This window comes from Lipotes vexillifer, unplaced genomic scaffold (assembly GCF_000442215.2).
Source record: "Lipotes vexillifer unplaced genomic scaffold, Lipotes_vexillifer_v1.1 scaffold671, whole genome shotgun sequence".
In the NCBI taxonomy this organism is placed as follows: Eukaryota; Metazoa; Chordata; class Mammalia; order Artiodactyla; family Lipotidae; genus Lipotes; species Lipotes vexillifer.
The window spans coordinates 1616552-1636049 of NW_006782851.1; the positions used below are offsets into that span (position 1 = coordinate 1616552).

General features: G+C 50.4%; 1 protein-coding gene across 1 annotated transcript in view; it reads right to left on the bottom strand.

Annotated features, from left to right (window-relative positions):
- Positions 1-12062: 12062 nt before the first annotated feature.
- The window catches only part of SLC15A4 (solute carrier family 15 member 4), a 28185-nt gene continuing 20749 nt past the window's right edge, over positions 12063-19498 (bottom strand). Inside the window, exons 7-9 of the mRNA XM_007455446.1 lie at positions 18007-18162; positions 16784-16942; positions 12063-12393 (exon numbers count right to left, since the gene is read on the bottom strand). Coding sequence (XP_007455508.1) covers positions 12245-12393; positions 16784-16942; positions 18007-18162 — 464 coding nt within the window. The 3' untranslated portion in view covers positions 12063-12244. The remainder of the gene's footprint in view (positions 12394-16783; positions 16943-18006; positions 18163-19498) is intronic.

The following is a 19498-nucleotide window of genomic DNA, read 5'->3' on the forward strand; positions in this document are numbered from 1 at the left end:
AGAGGGGCCGCCGAGACAAAAAAAAAAAAAAAAAAAAAAAAAAAAAAAAAAAAAAAAAAAAAAAAAAGACCGCAGAGAATCTGTCTCTTGGATGGACTTTCCCTCTCCAGGAGGTAAGAGCGATCTGGGCTAAGGAGTGTGAGACGCAATGGCTTTACTTCATTAGAATGATATAAATTGCCACAATATGAACTGCCTGCCCCAAACAGACAAATTCATCCAGGGGTTGTGTTCCAACCTGTGACCCACCATTATGAAGGTTCTGAAAACAAGGGTGTGAAGAGTCTATTTTTCATGTGGATGAACTGTTCAAGAAAGGCAGTTTTGTTTCATTTTGGCCATAATGAACCATAAGAGTCACTCTCTGCTGACTACTGAATTCTGTCACATCAAGGCCCAGAAACGTAGAGCTTGCCTGACCCAGGCAGGTGATGTAAATGCGTTAACCAGCTTGGCCGAAGGTGTACGTGTGCCCCCCACCCCGCCCCTTGGAGAGGCAGGTACTGTGACAAATCAAAAAGACATCCCTTCCCACGGACGTGTCTCCAGCTTACGCCCCAGGGACTGGAAGCCGTCTTGACCTATTTTCAGAAGTATGGATTTTTTAAAATATAAAATCTGTTCATTTTCCAGTGCTGGGTGTAGTGGTTTGAAGAATATTTCCCCCAGAATTCACATCTACTTAGAACTGCAGAATGTGACCTTACTTGGACATAGGGTCTTTGAAGATAGAAGTAAGGTAAGGATGGAGATGAGATCACACTGAATTAGGGTGGCCCTAAATCCAACGAGTGTCCTTGTGAGAGACAGAAAAGGACATACAGAGACACACAAGAGAAGGCCCTTGGAAGACAGAGGCAGAGACGAGTGATGCAGCCATGAGCCAAAGAAAGCCAACAGCCCCCAGGAGCTGGAAGAGGCAAGAGGGATCCTCCCCTGGAGTTTCTGGAAGAAATGTGGCCCTGTGGACACCTCGATGCCGGACTGGTAGCTTCCAGAACAGTGAGAGCATTAATTCCACTTGATTTAAGCCACAAAGTTTGTAGCAATCTGTTACAGCGGCCCCAGGAAACTGATATACTGGGTGAATTTTTTAAAATACTCAGGACCTGGACCCATTCCAGCTCCCTCCAGCCCTCAGTGAGGACCACCTCCACAAGGCCAGAAAGCGGATCTGGACACGCAGCTCTAGGAACCTGCAGGGGTAAAACACTGGTCCCTCGAGAACCTCTTTCTTTAGGAAGTGTGTTCGCAGAGGAGAGGACGCCCACACGGAACACTCCAGGGAAGGCTCCATTCCTTGTCACTGGGCACCTTCCATCTTGGGAAAGGTCCAAACGCAGTTAAGAGGGGTTTGTCTACTCCGGCGCCCTCGAGGGCAGGCTCTCGGCTTCTTCACTTGTGGGGGTCCCCTCGGTCCCCGAGATGCCTTTCTGGAAGACTCCCAGGCTAGCTGGCACCATCTCACAAGTGTCCTGAATACTCCTCCCCATTTCAAAACCCTCCCAGCCCCACTGAGCGGGCCAGGGGGCTTCCAGCTCGTTGCCCTGGGGTTTTTCATTCATTCATTCATTCATTTTGGCTGTGCCGGGTCTTAGTTGCGGCATGCTGGATCTTTAGTTGCGGCATGCTAACTCTGAGTTGCGGCACACCTGCAGGATCTAGTTCTCAGACCAGGGATCGAACCCAGGCCCCCTGCATTGGGAGCGCAGAGGTTTACCCACTGGAGCGCCAGGGGAGTCCCGCCCTGGGGTTTTTCTGTCTCCACTGGGGCTGGGGGGCTGGGGGATGATGTGCAGTCCCGCTCAGCACTCAGCCTTGGCAGCCCAGAAACGAGCGGGGAGCGGGTGCCACACTGGACAAGGGGGTATGGGCCCAACGGATGGACGGATGGTCCCCGTGTCCGCAGGCAGACAGCTCTGAGACGCGTTTCAGAAGGGCCCACGGAATCCAGTGCCAGGTACCACAGTGGCAGCAACCAACTCGGTAACTTCTCTGTTACCTGCTCTCTCTCCTCCCCCGTTTCTCTTCCCCATCCCCCTTTCCTTCTCTGGGATCCCTCCGCAGGCTCTCCCCAGGGAGATGCAGCCTCACAGATGGGGCTGTGCTCTCAGAGATGGGGCTGTGCTCTCAGAGGGCATGTAAATCCCTCCGAGGCTAGAAATGAGACGTGCTTCATCTCACAGGCAATGAGGAAACGTGTTGGCTCATATTATAAGACAGGATCCCACGTGTGAGATAAAATAAAGCTAAAGACACATGCAACCTATTATATGAGCTCTAATGAATTCTAAGTAGGTCTCAATACTACATTGACCCTAAGAGGTTTTGGGAAAAATGACTTTTTTTTTTTTTTAACTATTTAATAGCTTTTACTCTACACATTTATAAAAGTAACAGTCTTGCCAGGGGAATAGTTTTCACCCAACCACCATATATCTGAAAGTATTATGTTTAAGTATAAACTCAAAATGAGGCCAGGTCGGCTCAGTGATACTGGGGCTCATAATGTAGGAGCTGAGACTTCCCACTGGAGGAGTTCCATGACCCTAGAAGAGCAGGTTCTGTTCTTACTTGGAGCAGGATCTACACATTTATAAAAGTAACAGTCTTGCCAGGGGAATAGTTTTCACCCAACCACCATATATCTGAAAGTATTATGTTTAAGTATAAACTCAAAATGAGGCCAGGTCGGCTCAGTGATACTGGGGCTCATAATGTAGGAGCTGAGACTTCCCACTGGAGGAGTTCCATGACCCTAGAAGAGCAGGTTCTGTTTTCACTTGGAGCAACAGGAATGGTAGACAGAGGTCCTGCATCAGCTACACATTTTAGTGTTGGTGAAAATGAAAACCGCCCATCTGTTTTGATGCCTGTTCAGTCACACAAGAGAAAGCCATGAATGGTTCCCCACTTTGCACAGTCCGGTTTGCTTAGGGAGGACGTTCTCCCTGGGCATGTTGGAAAAACGGGGAAACCATGATTTCATCTGTTACACCGTTTTTTGCACACACTTTTCAGCCAAAACTGAATTTTGGTGGATTCTAACTGTATTTTTCTTCTCTACACAATTAAAGAGAAAAAAAAAATCCTTTTTAACCAAAATATAATTAACATATGACATTGTGCAAATTTAAGGTGTACATGTCCACTTGATACATTTATATACTGCGCTATGATTACCCCAAGAGCGTGAGTTAAGTCCTCTATCTCATTTTTACATAATTATCATTCCTTTTTTGTGGTTGGGAACAATCAAGATCTAGTGTGCTAGCAACTTTGAAGTTTACAATGCAGTATTGTTGACTATTATCACTATTTAGTGCATTCGATCTCCGGGACTTATTTATCTACTAGTTCCCAGTTTGTCCCTTTAAACAACGTGATTTTTGTATCAGAGGCATTCAAAAACTTTCTTGGCAGTTTTGGAAAATAGCCTGTAGTCCTAACTTCAGCCACTAGATGCCAGGGCAAACAAGAAATGGCAGACAACTCGTGGGCTTAGGGACTGCCTGACCAGAGCGGGAAGGAGAATCACCCTGGGAAGAGGTCTAAGCCCAAGTCTTGCTCTGCATCCAGTTGCCTCACCACAGGGGATGATGCTACCCTGTCATCTTATACCGTTTTCAGCATAATCCTTATGCTTTCTGCAATGTTATTGTTTGCTTACATGTTTACTGTCCGTCTCGCTCATTAAGACGTGAGTTCCAGGAGACCTGAGACTTCAGGGCTGCAGCCCCCAAGTTTAAAACTGAGCTAGCACACATGAGGTGGCTAAGGGGTGTTTGCTGAATGAATGAATGATAGGAGTGGAAGAATGAACGTGACCTCTGATGCACGCGAACAGGCTGAATCTCCTTCTCTGACTTTGCTGTTTCCGACGGCACTGTACCTCACTGTGAATGATGATCTGCATTTAACACGGTATCCGGGACATTAGAAAACTGCTGAATTCCACAGTTTGACTTATGTCTTTGAAATATGTGAGCCCTGAAGAGCAGTAAGCAAGAAGTCCTCTGGGTCTAACTAGCTCGGTTTGGGTTTAAAATTGAAAATGGCAAGCATAAATCAACTCGGAGGCTTCTCTGATCATCCCTGAAGTGGGTCCTTCCCCTTTTGGCTCCAGGAATGACAAATTGCTCAGACAGGATGGAAGCTGTAAATTCTGGCACATCGAGGTTGCTTGAGATAAGTCACCCATCTGCAATTAGTCCGAGCAGGCAGAGGTTTTGCTGGGAGCGTGGGGAACAACGGGGATGCCCCATCCTAGCAATGAACAAGCTATGGGGCTGAGGGATGGAGTGAATTCACACAGCAGGGCCAGGATGAAGGGTTAGGAGAGTGAAGCTGAGTCTTGCAAGAGCAAAGGGGCTTGTGGTCCCTCCCTCCATCTTCAAAGCCAGCAACCGGATCACTCGGCTTTCCCTCCCCCATCCTCACTTCTCTGGGCTCTCAATCTGCAGCCCCCTTCTCACTTATAAGCCCCGTGATTCCAAAAGCTCCCCCAGATAACCCAGGATACTCTCCATCTCAACATCCTTCACCACATCCTCATCTTTTGCCACGTGAGAGAATATATCCTAAATTCTAGGGATTTGGATGCGGACATCTTTGGGGGGAGGGCAGTACTCAGCCTAACACGATGCCGACCTGAGTTTTAACCTGCAGTTAATAGAGGATGAAGAAAAAGCTCATGGTCTAGGGGCTGCTTCCATGAAATATAGTTATAGCTTTGTTGAATAGGCCACCTTGAGTGGAGGACTGTGTGTCCTGTTTCTAAGGGCAGCGTCCAAACTTGACTGCTCTGCTCCGGCCACTGGATGGCCACTCTCTGAGAACTTGCTCATCTCAAATGAGGGGCCCCGTGGGTGACAAATTCTTCCAGACCCAACGCCAATAGCATCCTCCAGGAGTCACCGGAGATTGTATATACACACGAGGAGGATGACGGGGTGAGCCCGCCCTGCCCAGGAAGGCTGGCCCCGTTTGAGACTGGAGACAAGAGTAGCTCCCAGGGGGTGGTAACTTCGCTTTGGTTTCCAGACACACTGACAATCACACCCGCAAAGAGCACGTGGGGATCAAAGACCTAAGTCCGAGGTGCGGCCCTGACCACTTTGTTATTCCTCAAGGAAGCACGCGTGGGGTTTGAAGGTTTTGGGCGGCCTGGGCATGGGGTCTGACAGGTCCGAGGAGCCATCCTTTGCAGTTTGGGGCAGGAGAAGGGCTTTATCAACACTCAAGGGTCTAGGAATTCCCTGGCGGTCCAGTGTTTAGGACTCTGTGCTTTCACTGCCGAGGGCCCAGCCAGGTTTGATCCCTAGTTGGGGAACTAAGATTCCACAAGCATCGTGGTGCAGCCAAAGAAAAAAAAAAACAAGGGTCTAAATGACAAATAAAATGGTAAGATATCTAGAGTGTACATCGTGATGATCTGCTATCCCTCAACGAAACTGAACAATCAAAACAGAAAATCAACTCGAGGGACACCTACTCATCAGGAAAACGCTTTGGCCCTTTCCCAGCGTGTCCTGGGCCTGCCCTGGCGCCTGTGGCAGGCAGCGCCCCTGCCTTAAAGCCTCTCACCATCAGCACATTTCTGCCTTAAAGGCATCACCTAGTGACAGCACCCGAGTTCCTCTTTCCTATTTCCCTGATGGTTTTTTTCCCCATTTTTTTAAACATCTTTATTGGAGTATAATTGCTTTACAATGGTGTGTTAGTTTATGCTTTATAACAAAGTGAATCAGCTATACATATACTTATGTTCCCATATCTCTTCCCTCTTGAGTCTCCCTCCCTATCCCATCCCTCTAGGTGGTCACAAAGCACCGAGCTGATCCCCCTGTGCTATGCGGCTGCTTCCCACTAGCTATTATTTTACGTTTGGTAGTGAGATGGATGGGCCTAGAGTCTGTCATACAGAGTGAAGTAAGTCAGAAAGAGAAAGACAAATACTGTATGCTAACACATATATATGGAATCTAAAAAAAAAAAATGTCATGAAGAACCTAGGGGTAAGACGGGAATAAAGACACAGATCTACTGGAGAACGGACTTGAGGATATGGGGAAGGGGAAGGGTAAGCTGTGACAAAGTGAGAGAGTGGCATGGACATATATACACTGCCTGATGGGTTATATATTGCGGCGTGAATGTGAGAAGCGGCTCAGATGTGCATTCTGTCTGGCGGGGATGGGATTCAGAGCAACGTGGGTAATAAAGGGCTGCTTAATATGCCTTCATAAGCAGAGTAAATGTTTTTCTTTTTCTTTTTTTGGCTGCACCGCGAGGCTTGCGGGATCTTAGTTCACCGATCAGGGGGTCGAACCTGGGCCCCCTGCAGCGGAAGCATGGAGTCCTAACCACTGGACCGGCAGGGAAGTCCCTAACTCTCAATTGATATAAATGGCCTGTTGGAATTTTCTTGACGTCAGGAACATACTACTTTTGTGTTCGGAATGTAGAAAAATTAAAATCCTGGACCAAAAATGAAAAGGAGGCAATCCCTGGCAGTCCAGTGGTTAGGACTCTGTGCTTCCACTGCAGGTGCCCTGGGTTCAATCCCTGGTCGGGGAACTAAGACCCCATAGGTGCGGCCAAAAACAAAAAAAAAGAAAGAAAAAAGTAAACAAGGTGACATGGCCATGGCCTTCCTCATTTTCTGGCCAGCGTGCCGTGATTGGCGGCGTGGATGGATGACCCAATAGGGGAACGTCCCACTCTTCCTAATTCCGTTTTCTACAACAAATGCTACTTTTGTTCATGTCCACATCTGTACCCATCAAGTGAATTTATGCAGTAATACAAAGTATAAACATTCATGTCTGGATCTGTCCAAAAAAATTAATTTTGTTGGCTATTAGCACTGCCAGAACAAGAGGGGGTGATTTTAGCATTTTTACCAAATATGTGTGGAAGGTAATTTTGATTTATGATGAGCTTCTCCTGTGAAAACATGCCAGGCCTCACGCAGTGGCTCCAACGTTCTGGAATTTTGACTGCCGGTCAGCCACGGCGATGGGCAGAAGAATGGCCCCCAAAGATGTCCACAGCCAGGCTCTCGGGACCTGCAGCTATGTGACCTCACCTGGCAAAGATAACTGCGTTTGCTTATTAGCCGACTTGAGATCAGCCCAGGTTATCTGTGTGGGCCCAGTATCATCACAAGTATCCTTGAAAGTGGAAAGAGGAGGCCGAGAAGGTCAGAGGGATGTGGGGTGACCCAGCATGCTGTTGCTGACTTTGCAGAGGGAGGTGGGGGACCCCAGCCAACGGATGCGGGCAGACTCCGGAGGCTGCAAAAGGCAAGAAAAGTAATCCCTGCAGAATTCCCTTGCGGTCCAGTGGTTACAACTTGGCACTTTTCACTGCCGTGGGCCTGGGTTCAATCGCTGGGCGGGGTACTAAGATGCCGCAGGCTGCATGGCTCGGCCAAAAAAAAAAAAAAACAAAAGTCCTATCCGCAGCCCCCAGAAAGGAAGGCAGCCCAGCCAAGACGTTGACTTTGGCCCAGTGAGACCTGCGTTACATTCCTGGCCTGCAGAATTCTGGGAGAATACAATTCTATTGTTTTCAGTCCCAGTGCTAACGGCACTTGGTGAAGGCACTAGGAAACTGCTACTAGAAACGTCTCCCTTCCCACTTCCAGAGGCCAGGTGTGGGCAGGGCCGTCCCTCTGAAGGGCCCGGGGAGCGGGGGGCCCTCCCTGGCCTCTTCCAGCCCTGGTGATGCCGCGCCCTCCTCGGTGCCCTTGGCCTGCGGAAGCATCCCGCCGCTCTACGTCCACGGTCACGTGGCCGTCGCCCTGGGCGCCTGTGCGTCCACATTTCCCTCCTCTCCTTAGGACACCAGTCGTCCTGGATCCGGGGCCCAGCTTGATGACCTCATCTTATCTTGATTCCACCTGCAAAGATCCTATTTCCAAGTGAGGTCACACTCACAGGGTCGGGGTGGACACCGTTCAACCCAGCACAGAGGCCGGCGTTTCTCTACCAGGATGGCTTCTGGGAAGCAGGTCTGTTTCAAGGAGGGTGTGGCCTTTCGCACCCTCTGCGGTGCTTCGAATCTGGGGGCCCGTGTGCCCACGCTGTACAGAGTGGTGCTGGGTGCGTGGCTTTTTCTGTGTCCTTTTTTCCTCTTTTTGCCCCCGAGTTTGTGGTCCCCTGCGTTTCTTCCTAAGGCTTTGGCTAGCGGTGTGAGGACGCTGGGAGCAGGGTATCCCACACACCGGGGGCACCTCTTGACAGGCTCGGGCCCCTGTGGGGAAGGGCCTTTGAAAACCTCGCACCCCGTACCCCCCCTTCTTGCTCTCTGGACGCATGCCCAGCCCCCCACCTCCAGCCCCGGCAGGGAGAATGTCACGGTGGGATTCCACCACTTTCCCACGACCATAACGCTCACTTTATGCAGATGTTGAGATTTCATAAAGCTGTCTCTTTTCTCCATTCTCAAAACCACAGGAGACTCCAAGACCTCCCTTGCCCCGCATGGTCCCTGGCTACCACCCCACTTTCTGGCTCCCTTTAGGGCAAGGTTAGTGGGATTTTACGGGTGCCCAGCCCTCCCCTCTCTGCTGTCTGCAGACCCTCCCGTCCAGCGCACCAGCCCTCGACAGTGGTCACAAGGGTCCCCATGTCTGACTCACTGCTCAGCAGGAGAGAGACTTGGTCTCCACTTCCTTCTGGAGAGACACCGCCACCCCTCATCCCTTCGACCTCGGAACATGGGAGTGGCCGCGTAACATCCCTCTCCTCTTGTGCCCTCACAAACGCAGGCTTCAAGCACCCTCTACCCAAACCGGAATCTCCTACCCAAATACTGTAGTCGGTGGAGCAGAAACCCCTTCGGTCAAGACACTGATCTATTTGTAAGAACAACTGCTAATGACTGCAGCTCTGAGCGTCAGGGGAGAGTTGAGGAAGGATACGGAGAATTACGTGCAAGCCAGAGGTCCTGACTGGCCCGTCCACCTTCAACTCTGCCGCTGGAGTCCCAAGGTCAAGGTCAAGGGCTTCATCGTACATTTCTCCAAAGCTCCACGTAGCTGGCCGCCTGCTCCCCCACTCCTATCCAAGCCGTCTCGCTGTGACCCAGACCCACTGGGAAATCAGCCTGGCGCCTGTCGGGTCTTCACCGCCACGCAGCCAGGCTCCGGTGAAGTCACTTCCGTCTGGGTCCGCTCACCTGTCAGCCCCCTCCCCCCCGAGGCTCTGGTCTGGAGGAGACGCCAACACAAGGTAAGCCTGCAGGTGCAACTTGCCGGCACTAGCTCGGCTTCCTTTGTGAGGCACGTGCCTTTCAGCCCATTTGGATGTTAGTAAATGCTGATTTTTCATGGTTACGCAGCCTTGCTGTGTTTTGGTTTTTCCCTTGCATTTTGTACTGTTCAATTATTTAATATGTCCTAGTTCCATAAAGCACTTTTAAAAAATGTATTATTTCCTCCAAAAGGCCTTATTTCCAAAAGAGCAAGGTGTTACAAAGAACGTTTAAAAACACCTGCTCAAATGACTTCATTCTACTTGAAAATGCCTGTCAACTATTTGGTTGGTTTTAATAACAGCAAATCACTGTGTGCTGTGTGGCAATTTCAGATTATTACAGTACTCTGCTCTACTTTAATGTGCTTTGATTTTCAAGCGATGGGACTGTTTTGCACCAAGTGGAATGGTTTGAAAATACTGAAGCCCATCTGTTTTTTACTACCTAGAATTTAGAAGTGATCAGCCTTTTGAAAAGAGGCCCAGTGTAATTTTCAAAGGACTTGTTGTTTTGAAGCTTTTCAGTATAACACATGCAGTGTTGTGCTTTCCCCACCTAGCGAGAAGGGGCCACCTCAGCATCTGGCTATGAAGGGGGCAAGGGGCTCCAGCGGCCCCTCGGAGGTGGGACCCCCGCCAGTGAAGCGGGACATACGGGCGGCAGACGGACCGGAATGTCCCCAACAGCAGCCTGTGAGGCCTCTGTCTGAAACCGGGAGGCTTGTAAGCTCAGTGTTGCAGGAGCTCAGCCTTAAGCCAAACCTTCTCTTTAAACCCACCCACGATACCGTGCAGAAACAAGGCGCGCAGTTCCGCCCACCTTCAGGGAAGATAAAGCAGGGACGAGTGTTTTCCAGTGGATGGCATGGACACGTGCCTTCTGAGGCCAATAAATGCCGGCCAAAGACACACATTGAAGTCTCCAGGGCCTGTACTTTTTACATAAAATAAAATCCCTACAACAGCATACTGGTTTTGTGTATTTGTTTCTTCAGCTGCTGTTCAGAGCCACGTGGTGACCACAGTCGTACACTCTCTAAATTCAGATGGAAAGTTAGAGGCTGTCAGTTCTGTGCCTGACTGGCTTTCTGGACAGGTTCCCCTTGATAGCAGAGCGTGTACCTACCTGTTGGCTCTCTACCTGCGCTGACTCCCAGCCCCGCTCCCCGGGGTGTAGGACGGTGGCCCACATAGGGCCGCATCTGCCGCCTTCACGTGCCCCGGCCACACGGAGCCCAGGAAAGGGCTGGCTTGCCACACCTCCCTTTTCCCTTTCGTGCCTAATTCCCTACAGAGAAAATGTGTCTTCTGACGGCACAGGTTAATGGTCTTCAGTATGCAACAGATCCTGAAGACAGAAACTGTACCTCTGGGGGATCATGTATTTCCTAGAGCAGTGCTTTCCAACCCCTTTCATTTATTTTTTTAACCCAAACTCACACCATCAGCCCCTCTGAGAACTGGTGTTACACTGAGTCATCGGTCCTCAATCTGTCTGAACCCCACCAGTCACGACCTCCTTGTGTTTTTCTATACTTTGTATTAAAAACAACAACAACAAGATAGCCCAAAACGAATAGGGTGTTTGCGTTTGTTTTTTTGTTTTCGCCAAACATAAAGTTATATTTTAATACAGAGGAGGCTCAAGAATCACTACCCTAGAGAAATCAAAGAGCTGCGTCAGGAACAGGTATTTTATTGTGACTTTTCCTCAGTTCCTGACTCAGGACCCTGTACCCCGTGACAGTTCAGGAACCCTCATGACGTCCACACGTAAACGCAAATACACAACGACTGTGGACAGACTACGCAGAGAAGGAGCCAGTGGGTCTCATATTCGAGGTGCTTTTTATAATAAAATTACACCAAAAATACAGCAACAAATAGACAGCAGTTTATTAGACAAGATGCGAACCCCCGTGTCACGGAGGACAGCGCGACCCGCGTCGGTAACTGTGGACAGCTCCGGCCCGCAACGAGCGCTCCCAACAGCCTCCAATCACAGCGGTGCTGCTCGGAAGAGGGGTTTCCTTCCACCCACCGTGGTGGGTCTTTAGTCTCGACGGTACCAGAATGAAACTGTACACAAGGACTGACCAGGCAGGCTTTAAAACACGCGTTAGGGGCTTCCCTGGTGGCGCAGTGGTTGAGAGTCCGCCTGCCGATGCAGGGGACACAGGTTCGTGCCCCAGTCTGGGAAGGTCCCACATGCCACGGAACGGCTGGGCCTGTGAGCCGTGGCCGCTGAGCCTGCGCGTCCGGAGCCTGTGCTCCGCAACGGGAGAGGCCCCAACAGTGAGAGGCCCACGTACCGCAAAAAAAAAAAAAAAAATTAGGCTGCTCTGCAGGCTGAGACGGAACACACAGTCTTAAATAGTTTTTAATGAAACGTCGCGCTCTTAGTGAAAGAGCGACAAAAGAGCGATGGCGATGGTTTAAGAGCCCGGCATTGCGTGAGGCAGCAGACAGAGCACACTCACCACCACCGGCCTGTGCCGAGGACCCGCACGGGTGAGATCTGTGGCTCATAAGAGAAACCATAAGCGGGACTTTTCTTTAAAACCTCGGCAGCACTTGACCACACTTTTATTTCTTAACAAACCTTCCCTTCCTCAATATAAACAGATGTTTATTCATCAGAAAAAAAGAAAGTGAGAGCGTGTTTTGTGGGAAGGAGAGGGTGAGATGTGTTTAAAATACCGACGCAAACCAGCATGGGTGTCGTCTCCCGAGACTTTGTACCCGCGGCAGCAGGTGTCTGTCAGAGGGGAAACCGGCGGCAGGGCGCCCGGGGGCCTTCAGCAGGGCTCAACCGCAGGAAGGCACTTACCTAGGCCGCCGGGTGGAAAAGAGGGAACCAACCCCGGCACCACGCAAGTTTTAGGGAAGTCAGCCGTTTGCTCTGTGAGCCCCCAGAGCACCTTCCCACGGATCTCTCCGTCCATCTGTCTGTCCAACAGACCTGACGGGCTGCAGGAGCATCAGGTCCTCCTGCCGGCGGGCGTGCCGTTTGTTCTCGGCCGCTGCAGGTCATATTTCACGGAAACAATAAGGAAGAGCAGGAGAGTAGCGCCTTGAATAGCAGCCAGAAGAAAAAAGTAATAGTTCAAATAGCAGCCGTTGATGTTGCCTAGAGAAAAGGAAAGAAAGCAGCACGGAAGCTGCACTTAGAGAGAGAATTTAAAAGATTTTATTTATTTAACTTGGTTCCTACGAAGGTCAGGGTGACTTTTAACTGTGGTCATTAAAAAAGAAAAAAAAGAAAGAGAGAAAAGAATCCTACCCCTAACTCAAAATACACAAGTGCTTTGTTTCCAAAGCCACTGTGAGTAAGCTGCGTCTCAACACGGGCTCCGGGCTGGGGCCTCCTGCCCCGACACGATGCGGGGCCCCCACTGTCTCCACATCAGATCCTGCGGCGGGGCCCTCCTCGCCTTGGTCTACAGTCTGCACACGTGCCAAGACTGCGCGTCAGGCCAGGACGCAGCCTGGACGGCACGTCAGGTGTGAGTGCTGGACTCCCATGTCGTCACCTGACACCAGATCCTGGGGCCCTCCTCGCCTTGGTCTACAGTCTGCACACGTGCCAAGACTGCGCGTCAGGCCAGGACGCAGCCTGGACGGCACGTCAGGTGTGAGTGCTGGACTCCCATGTCGTCACCTGACATCAACAAAGTACCATCACAGGCCGGGACAGATGGCTGAACACACACTCCCTGCGCTAGCGGAAGGAACAAGCTTGCTTTTCACGTTTCTCCTTAAAAACTTCAGGCTGCAGGCTGATACAAAGCCACCCACTTTAACCCTAAGAGCTGACACACTGAATGGCCGACTCTGGCCCGAGCACCACGCGAGGCATCCTACGTGCGAGGCTCTGTTCAGTGCCCGACCAATGCCAAGGCGGCGGAGGTTAAGGGCACGGACCACAGAGCTCCACCAAGGAGGCTCAAACCCCAGCGTCTTGGTCTCTGGGCCCAGGTTCCCTGCCTGTCAAATGTGGAGACAGCACCCGGGCCACACGGCCACCTCCTCTTCACGGGGCCCCGTTAGGAGCCCCAGTCCACACGTAGGTCCGGGGCCACCAGGGCTGTAAACTTGCCGTATGTCCCCTGAGAAGCAGCCACATGGCGTGGAGACGCAGGGCTGTGTGGAGGGAACACCAGAGCCGCACACAGCACGCCACCCCAGCTCCCAACAAAGACAGCATCGCCACAGCCCTGGAACGGTCTACCGCTGATGCCGCTGGTCACCCACTGGAAAGGGCCAGGCACACTGCCGAACAGAGGGGCAGAGAGGGGCAGTGCGTCAGCAGCGTCTCTGGAGGACGCTGGCGTCTTAGGAAGAAAGTTGCTGTGCTCTCTCTGACCGGCTTCAAAAGCATCTCCCATTGGCTTATTTATAACCCCAGACTTCCTTTCCTCTGAAGGTCTCTGTCAAGCTGGGTTATTCTGAACTTCCTTTTTCTATCTGAACATACACTCATTAAAATCGGACGTTTAACACTGCTTTTATTTAACAGAACTAATGAACAGATATAATACACCTTTGTATAATAAGCACTCACACGTTTTTAAAGAATTCTCACTCCTTCCGGCTGTAAAAGACAATGATTTCCTGTGTTTGCTGCTCTGGGAAGAGATCCAGTACTACCTAGAATTTCTACCAGACTGTGTTATTTACTCAACAGTGGTCAGAGTTGGAAACGGTGGTTTGGTCCTGTTGCGGGCGGGCTCCACCCTGGACACAGAGATCCCACCCCCCGGACCCTGGTTTGCAGACGCCAGCGCTGCAGTGCTGCTTGGTGCCACCTCAGCGAGGCTGTCGTCAAAACACCAATCACGCCGTTTGAAGTGCCAGCTCTGAAACATCCATCTCCCCAAACTAAAAGTCATTTACAACTTCCAAAGCTCAAAGCTGGCAGGCCGAGCAAACTGTGCACTGTGTCTTCCCTGCCACGGCCGGTCGCAGTCTGGCGTTAGGAAGGGTTTCCAGAACTGGGCCCACCACCTAAAAGTGATCACCCTGTACTTCCTTGGGCCTCTTCACAGACAGAAGGTTAATTGCACGTAAAAACGGTAAACTCTGGGTGCTTCGTATTTGATAAGACTGACTCCTGGGCCCCAATAAACAAGCTTCATGTGTCCCCCAAACATATGCACAAGAACATTCCCAGCTGCTTTATTTGTGACAGCCTCAAACTGGAGACACCATGAACACCCACACGCAGCAGAACAGATAAATGAATTCTGACTTATTCGTACGACGGATACTCCTCAGAAATAACAAAGAACCGATCACTGGGATGACTCTGAGAACGCAGTGCTGAGTGAAAGGCCACGGCCACAGCCACGGCCAAGAGAGGCCATAGGACTCAGCAGGGCCAACCTCAGAACAGAGTTCATCTTGCCGGGGGCCGGGGACTTAAGTCAGAAAGGACAGAAAGGACAGACTTAAGTCAGAAAGGACCCTTCCACGTCCTGCATTTTGATCTGGATGAAATGCACACCAAGCTGTGCACTTAAGACCAGTGCCCTTCACAGTACGGACGTGATCCCCAGTCTAAATAATAATAATAACGAGGACAAGCAGGCCTAGGGCAGGACAGGGAGAGAAGAAAACAACGAGGGGAGAATCTGGGGACTCTTCCTTCAGACGTGGTCCTGGAACCTGACAGGAAGTTATCCACGTGTCAGTCAGGAAACGCTGAGCCAGCCCCACTGCCGCCGGAGCCCTAATGCAGGCAGGACCTGCCGAAGGGCAGAGCCGGGGAGAGCCCAGGACACAGAGAAGCCGTGAAATCTGGGATCACACCTGCTGCTCCTCCTACAGAAACAAGCATGTGGGGGTGGCAGGGAGGAGGTGTCACCTGTCCCATTCTCTCTCCAAACCACCACCCGTGACAGCCACCTGCCCCTAAGCGGGAGCTGACCTGCCACGTCCTCTCACATCACTGGACATGGGGCTCCGGGCAGAAGGGACTGGAGGGGAAACAAGGAGAGACCACCCTGCACTCCTGGACAGGGCAGCCGATCCAGGACACACGACAAGGCGCTTCTCTTTTGTGAAAATAACACAACAAACAGAATCCAGGTCCAACATCTGTCCATGTGTGCCACGTGCATCAATACCGGACATAAACCTCACAATGAAAAGTTTTAAAATTACCTGTCAGAAGTAAAGGATGAGTGACAGGTAAACTACCAGTTATTAAATTAGTAACGGCTGGGGGGGAGGGATGGATTAAATCACTGGAAGCAATGAGAATGACAAAAACCAATCGATCCTTTAAGACACACGTGAAAGTAAAAAAACAGAATCTATATCTTAAGAACTACCGAGGTGCGGTCCCTATAACAAGTCTTTCTTTGAAGGAGGTCTGTCACATGTACAAAACAGATTACGTGACACCGAGAGCGCAGGAGAACTCCCAGAACCCTGTGTAACTGGACTTACCCTCCGAGGGGCAGGAGTAATGAGCACAGCCCCCTCAGCACAGCCAGGAGGGCCTGCCCCGCACACCACTGGCTCTCACAGCCGGACCAGCTGGACACATCACCAGTGGTGCCCGGGGGCAGCAGGGGCTCCGGTTTCTGGAAGCTGCATCAGGGGTCTCTGGGCCGAAACGCCCCCCTCAAGACGAGAATTTTAACTGAATCGTGGGAGGGCTTTTGGAATTCTGCAATTTCTGGAGAACAGTCTCTAAGCTTTCACCAGATTTTCAAGGGGATTTAGAACCTAGAAGTGGCTCAGTACCCAGGGGGTACTGAGCACAGAGAAGCCACAAAATCTGGGATCACACCTGCTGCTCCTTCTACAGGGGACGGCAAACGCCACATGCCTATACAAGGAAAAGCAATATCGTGGTTTTTACTGGTACAACATACAAAGAAGAAACACACCTCCATCTCCTGGGTCTGTTTAAAGGCTATCATCAATATGGAAACAGCAAAGCTTTCATCTCTCGGGAGTGATTCTGCTCAAGTTGCCACCTACTGGTATTAGCTGTAAAATCCCATTACGATTGATAATGAGTAATACTTGTTTTTAACAAGGCAACTTATTATCTCTCTCTCTCTTTTTTTTTTTAACAGCAGGAAATTAAAAGGTACCGTCAGGAAAAGAAAAAAATATGAAAATAAGATACTGGGTTGGCCAAAAAGTTCATTAGGTCAGGGAATATACTGTTCAATAAAGTTCTTCATGAAAATGAAAAACGTGACTTTACTTAAAACCGAACAAACTTTCTGGCCAGCCTGATAAATGAAGGGAAATTTGTGATACAGATTTTATTTGCCTCATAATAAAATAAAACTAGTGCTGGACCTGAAGGTGGGAGGGTCAGTCTACTCATCACAGATGCTCTGAGAAAACAGCAGCCACAGAGCTGCTGCTGGAGGCCGACCTGGGGCAGGAGAGGCCCACCTGTCTCCAGGAGACCATCAGAGACGTGGGTAAACGAGGGGAGGCGGCCCGAGGACTGGGGCACTGGTCACTGCCAACGACGGGGAGGGGGGCCTTACCGAAGTCCGTGTGGCTGCTCATCCACCCAATGGCCTTGAGGGACACCAGTGCCAACAGTCCTGAGCCCACGAAGGACCCGACGCCAGAGAAGAAAAAGAACAAGCCCATGACGGCGCTCTGCATGGACTTGGGGGCGGCCGAGTATGCGAATTCCAGGCCTGGGGAAGAAAAGGAGGGCGTTTCGGGAGAGGAGCAGGGCGCCCGAGCCGCTGCCCGCGGACACCCGGGCTCTGGGGCGCGGCTCTGAGACAGGGCCCGGGCTGGCCGCTCACCTCCTGCTGTCACAGCCCCTAGAAACTCCGTGAGGTGGCCAGTCACCTCCCGCCTTCACACTTGAAGGCAGCATTTGACGTGTCAGCTCTTGGAATTTCTCGTTCCTCATGGAGAGAAAGAGTTTGAAGAAGCAAAACCTGCCTACATTCTTAACTAACGGGAGGTTGCAAACAACGTACTTACACTAAAATGAGGGAATCTACTCAGGAATTCTATGTGAAAGGCAAGGTATTTTAGAACAGTTTCAGCAGGTGCATCTATAAACCGAATCACCACTGTAATAAGCAGACATGCTCTAAAGGAAGGGCCACCCCGTGCGACTCATTCCCTCCACAAGTTCATCAGCCAGTCCGTGTGAGCTCTGTAGGAGGCACGAGAGGTGAAAAGTGCCGGCCTCCTAGCCCCACCGCTCTGGGCATCACTCATTTTCTCCTTCCCTCGCTCCCAGCAGCTGGGAGCAGGCCTGCACAGAATTTACTTGTCCACATGCCACCACGTGATCTCACCAATAGGGAAGAGAGGCCTGTGAGACCAGGTTTTAAAAATTAGCTTTGCTTCCTTATAAATCTGAACGAAGACACTGAGAGCCAGGCAGTGAGGGACCCCCGAGGCCCGGCCGTGGCGGCGGGACTGCAGGGCTTGGTTATTGGCACCTGCCGGGCAGCCCTCACGGGGGTCTTCCTTCTCTCCTCTCTCCTGTGGACCCTCTGCGGTACACGAGCTTCACGTTGACGTTCTGGGGACCCTTTCACACCAAGAAAGAGGAGCCTCAGCCACAGCACTGCTCTTCCCTCACCAGTTCACATTCTGCGCCACAACCGCCCACCAGCACCCGCCAAGCACTGTGCTGCTGCTGTCTTGACGGGGCCTAACAGAGAAGGAAACAGCAGGGGCTTTATCGTGCTGAGACAGGACTGGACGCGGACGCCCCGACGGGAAGGAAGCTCACCTGCGATGCTCGCAAATATTTCACTGACGCCAATCAGCACATACTGAGGGACCTGCCACCAGATTGGCAAATCTGCAGCAGAGTAGACGACACGTCCAATGGTCTGGTTAATGGTCTTCTCCTTCACAAGGTCCAGCCGTTTGCTTTCCAAAATCCCTACAATTCATACGTAGGTTATGAACATTTGTTCATTAACATTTGCAATTAAACTAAAAAACTAGATGCTTGGTACAAGATGTCTGTTGATGATTCTGAGAAATACATGAAAGGATAATGCCCAATGACACAGCTTCCCCCCCAGAACCCCCCAACCTCAGGAATCTCCCTACTTTCAGCTTCCGAGGTAGGTTACTAAAAAACAGAGGTCATATAACCCATACTGCATGGGGGCGCTCTGCAGTGCCTTATAAAACCAGTGTTCAACATGGTTAACGCAATCCTCAAATCTCTGGACTGCTCACCTAAACACCTTTTATTTCTTTTAAAAGGAGGAGCAGGAGAGAGCTAAACAGTCCTGCAATAAAAAGATTAATCGTGCTATTTACTTATCAGAAGGTAATGAATTTGGAGATGTTTTTCCCCTCAAGGGAACAGATTTAAGCTGATTCACTGATCGTCATCACTATTACAACTACCACTACTACTACTAATGCCAGTTTCCTTGTGCAGACAGGCTTAACCTTATCAGCAAAGTACAGTGGTCCCCCCTTATCTCTGGGGGATACGTTCTAAACCCCCAGGGGATGCCTGAAACCCAGGACAGTTCCACATCCTACATATACTATGTTTTTTCCTGCACACACATACCTCTGATAAAGTTTAATCTATACATCAAGCACAGTAAGAGATTGACAACAGTAACTAATAATAAAATAGAACAATTATAACAATATACTGTAATAAAAGTTACGTGAAGGTGGTCTTCCCCTCTCTCTAAATATCTCATTGTACTGCAGGTATTTTCAGACCACCGTTGACCATGGGGTCACTGAAACCACGGAAAGCAAAACCAGGGATAAGGGGGACGACTGTAACCCGGACTTTTTGAACCACCCTCTGCCCTCAGCAGCACCAAGACCTCACTGGATCATCGTCATCTGTCTCGCGGGGCAGAAAAACCTGGGAAATAAGCAAGGTCAGAAACAGCTGCTCTCGGCAAAACAAAAGACAAGGAGATCAAGATGAAGCTTAAAACAACAACGTGTAGGACCAAGTTCTTACGGTAAAGATGTCGCTAGGTTATGTTTTTAAAGGGTTCTAATTGCAAATGAAATAATGGGCCATAATATCTAATGTATATGTAAAAACATATGGATTTAAAACCGTATGACGAAGGACAGGAGTCTGGGTAGAGGACAACGGAATATATTCAAAATATTCCTTTCAAAACCTGAGCATGAGAAAGAACCGGGGTATGACTGACTGGATGAAAGACAAGCTCTGTAATCTGCAGCCCACAACACATCTCAAATGAAATGTGCCGAGGGAAAGA